The 4,456-nt window shown below is 48.5% G+C and overlaps 1 protein-coding gene across 1 annotated transcript in view; it reads left to right on the top strand.

Moving 5' to 3' along the window:
* The window catches only part of hnrnph3 (heterogeneous nuclear ribonucleoprotein H3 (2H9)), a 14,359-nt gene extending 9,903 nt beyond the window's left edge, over positions 1 to 4,456 (top strand). The window contains exons 6-11 of the mRNA XM_080542955.1: positions 1,555 to 1,757; positions 2,591 to 2,686; positions 3,103 to 3,236; positions 3,647 to 3,782; positions 3,951 to 4,001; positions 4,344 to 4,456. Coding sequence (XP_080399081.1) covers positions 1,555 to 1,757; positions 2,591 to 2,686; positions 3,103 to 3,236; positions 3,647 to 3,782; positions 3,951 to 4,001; positions 4,344 to 4,414 — 691 coding nt within the window. The 3' untranslated portion in view covers positions 4,415 to 4,456. The remainder of the gene's footprint in view (positions 1 to 1,554; positions 1,758 to 2,590; positions 2,687 to 3,102; positions 3,237 to 3,646; positions 3,783 to 3,950; positions 4,002 to 4,343) is intronic.

Genomic DNA, 4,456 nt, shown 5'->3' with positions numbered 1-4,456 from the left:
TTCTCCTTACTTTCCTGTCTGTCTTCACTATATCTGTCTAATAAAATGAAAAATACGAGTGGGACTGCCCCACTCGGAGAGAAGAAACCCTGTGTGGGCTGAACAGAAGAGGAGAGTGTACGAGAGAGGACGTAGGACCCTGGGTGATCTGGAGAGACTCTGTAAAGAGAGGACGTAGGACTCTGGGTGATCTGGAGAGACTCTGTAAAGAGAGGACGTAGGACCCTGGTGATCTGGAGAGACTCTGTAAAGAGAGGACGTAGGACCCTGGTGATCTGGAGAGACTCTGTAAAGAGAGGACGTAGGACTCTGGATGATCTGGAGAGACTCTGTAAAGAGAGGACGTAGGACCCTGGTGATCTGGAGAGACTCTGTAAAGAGAGGACGTAGGACCCTGGATGATCTGGAGAGACTCTGTAAAGAGAGGACGTAGGACTCTGGGTGATCTGGAGAGACACTGTAAAGAGAGGACGTAGGACTCTGGGTGATCTGGAGAGACTCTGTAAAGAGAGGACGTAGGACCCTGGATGATCTGGAGAGACTCTGTAAAGAGAGGACGTAGGACCCTGGATGATCTGGAGAGACTCTGTAAAGAGAGGACGTAGGACCCTGGATGATCTGGAGAGACTCTGTAAAGAGAGGACGTAGGACTCTGGGTGATCTGGAGAGACACTGTAAAGAGAGGACGTAGGACTCTGGGTGATCTGGAGAGACTCTGTAAAGAGAGGACGTAGGACCCTGGATGATCTGGAGAGACTCTGTAAAGAGAGGACGTAGGACTCTGGGTGATCTGGAGAGACTCTGTAAAGAGAGGACGTAGGACCCTGGATGATCTGGAGAGACTCTGTAAAGAGAGGACGTAGGACCCTGGTGATCTGGAGAGACACTGTAAAGAGAGGACGTAGGACCCTGGGTGATCTGGAGAGACTCTGTAAAGAGAGGACGTAGGACTCTGGATGATCTGGAGAGACTCTATAAAGAGAGGACGTAGGACCCTGGTGATCTGGAGAGACACTGTAAAGAGAGGACGTAGGACCCTGGTGATCTGGAGAGACACTGTAAAGAGGGAAGGTCTCAGATCCCTTGCTCTGTATTCTCCAACCTTATTGGATGTTACAGGAGAAGACTCAGTGCTGTTTTGTTGGCATAGGGAGGTTGTTGCACAAAGTATTAAATGTAGGGGTGCCAGTAATTGTGGCACGTGGTTTTGTTCGAAATAATTATTTCCTGACGATATATATTAAAAAATACATGTTTCAAATTTTTTCCAGTGTGACATTAAGCTAATTCACCAAACGGTGAATGTTTTATAACCCTTTTTACCCATCTTTACCAATAATGTGGAGAGCACTGTATCTATCTGTCTATCTGTCTGTCTATCATGTCTGTGTCATACAGCCAGGACAAGGGGGGGGGACAGGGGGGGGGGGGGGGGAGACGGACGACAGGTGCTGTCTATCTGCCTCAGATCCCTCTCTCCTAACGAGTCATGCTCTGCTAGTCCTGCCTGTGGTCCTGTGGTCTCAGACCTGTGTGTGCCCCCCTCCCCCCCAGGTACATAGAGATCTTTAAGAGCAGCAGGAACGAGATCGGCCGGCGGGGCGTGGGGGCGCGGCCCGGGCCCTACGACAGACCCATGATGCCCCGGGGGGGGTTCTTCCCCGCCGGCCCCCCGGGGAGGGGGGGGGGCGCCCTGCTGGAACAGATGCGCAGCGGAGGAGGAGGAGGCGGAGGAGGAGGAGGAGGAGGAGGAGGAGGTGGAGGTGGAGGTGGAGGAGGAGGAGGAGGAGGCTACAGTGGAGGTACGTAGCCCAGCCTAGCACCAGCAGGGTTTGGGGTCTTCACCTCTCACATTCATGTACAGACAGTTACAACTCTGAACTCACTGTGGAACGCTTTCACTATCCTGACCATGAAAGATCGTTACTCTGTCGTTACTGAGTATATAGTTTAATAACGATCGTTACTCTGTCGTTACTGAATATATAGTTCAATAAAGATAGTTACTCTGTCGTTACTGAATATATAGTTCAATAAAGATCGTTACTCTGTCGTTACTGAATATATAGTTTAATAAAGATAGTTACTCTGTCGTTACTGAATATATAGTTTAATAAAGATCGTTACTCTGTCGTTACTGAATATATAGTTTAATAAAGATAGTTACTCTGTCGTTACTGAATATATAGTTTAATAAAGATAGTTACTCTGTCGTTACTGAATATATAGTTTAATAAAGATAGTTACTCTGTCGTTACTGAATATATAGTTTAATAAAGATAGTTACTCTGTCGTTACTGAATATATAGTTTAATAAAGATCGTTACTCTGTCGTTACTGAATATATAGTTTAATAACGATAGTTACTCTGTCATTACTGAATATATACGGTAGTTTAATAAAGATAGTTTGCCTGCTCGCGGCTCTGTCAGTGTTGATTGATTGATTGACTGATTGACTGAACATTTTCATTGTGTGAAGCGCATTGAGTTGCATCTTGTAAGAAATGCGCTATACAAATAAAATTTGATTTGATTTGATTTGATTTTAGTTTAATTAGCCTTGTAATGTGTGTGTCCTGTGTTGCCAGGTTACGGAGGCTTTGATAACTACAACGGCTTCAGTAACTACTGCTTCAACGGCATGTTTGATGACAGACAGATGAGAGGAGACAGCAGAGGGAGAGGTGAGACCTGCTGTCTGTCTGTCTGTCTGTCTGTACATTAGCCCACATTTACATTTTTGGCATTTAGCAGACGCCTTATTCCAAAGCGACTTACAGTCGATACATTAGACTAAGCAAGTGAATCATCAATTCTGTCAATTCTTTGTCTGTCTGTCTGTCTCTTTGTGTCTCTCTCTGTCTCTGTCTGTCTCTCTCTCTCTCTCTTTCTGTCTGTCTGTCTCTCTGTCTGTCTTTCTCTGTCTCTCTCTGTCTGTCTCTCTCTGTCTGTCTGTCTGTCTGTCTCTCTCTCTGTCTGTCTGTTTCTCTCTGTCTGTCTGCCTGCCTGTCTGTCTGTCTGTCTATTTACTCCATATCATCAGAGCTGCAATTCAATCCAGCTGATTAACTGTGTGTGTGTGTGTGTGTGTGTGTTTCAGCAGGTATGGGAGGTCACCACCATCACCATGGCTACAGCGGGGGCGGGGGAGAGAGCAGCTCAGGGTTCCACAGCGGCCATTTTGTCCACATGAGAGGTCTGCCGTTCCGCGCCACCGAGGGAGACGTCGCCAACGTGAGAACCTCAAAATGGCCGCCGCCCAAACCACAACAATAACTCTAACCCCAGGCTGACACACACACACACACACACACACACACACACACACACACACACACACACACACACACACACACACACACACACACACACAGGGTGTACAGGTTTATATTGTGAACTTGAAGCCATTTGATGTCAATGTAAATTAAGAAACCTGTGTAATAAGGTGTGTGTGTGTGTGTGTGTGTGTATGTATGTGCTGTGTGTGTATGTGGTGTGTGTGTCTCTGTGTGTGTGTATGTGGTGCGTGTATGTGTGTGTGTGTCTGTCTCTCTCTCTCTCTGTGTGTGTGTGTGTGTGTCTCTCTCTCTCTCTCTGTCTCTGTGTGTGTGTGTGTGTGTCTCTCTCTGTCTCTCTGTGTGTAGTTCTTCTCCCCCCTCACCCCCCTGCGTGTTCACATTGACGTGGGTCCCAACGGGAAGTCGACGGGCGAGGCGGACGTGGAGTTCAGATCCCACGAGGACTCCGTCTCTGCCATGACCAAGGACAAGCAACACATGCGTACGTACACACACACACACACACACACACACACACACACGACCAAGGACAAGCAACACATGCGTACGTCGTACACACACACACGACCAAGGACAATGTGATGGTTGTGATGGTAGTGATGGTAGTGATGTCATGTGTGATGTCATGTGTGATGTCATGTCTCTGCAGAGCACCGCTACATAGAGCTGTTCCTCAACTCCACCAGCTCCTCAGACATGGGTCAGTGTTGCTATGGAAACACCATGGCCCTGTTATATCTGTCTGTCTGTCTGCATGCCTGTCTGTCGGCCTGACTGTGTCCGTCTGCCTCTTTGTCTGTCTTTCTGTCTGCCTGTCTGTCTCTCTGCCTGTGTCTGTCTGTCTTTCTGTCTGCCTCTCTGCCTGTGTCTGTCTGTGTCTGTCTGTCTGCAGTATCTATCTGTCTGCCTGTCTCTGTCTGTCTGCAGTATCTGCCTGCCTGCCTGTCTGTCTCTGTCTGCCTGCCTGCCTGCCTGCCTGCCTGTCTGCCTGTCTGTCTGCAGTATTTATCTAGTGTTCTAACGTCGTGTCTGACTGTTCCAGGGCGCGGCGGTGGCGGTTTCTATGGCAACTCGGGAGGCGGGGGCTCGCGGGGCGTGAGGGGCATGTACTGAAGAGGAGGGGGCGGAGTCAGCCTCCCTCTCAACCAATCGTCG

This window comes from Nansenia antarctica, assembly GCF_963989245.1.
Source record: "Nansenia antarctica genome assembly, chromosome: 1".
NCBI classification, from domain to species: Eukaryota; Metazoa; Chordata; class Actinopteri; order Argentiniformes; family Microstomatidae; genus Nansenia; species Nansenia antarctica.
This window is presented reverse-complemented; position numbering and strand designations above follow the sequence as displayed.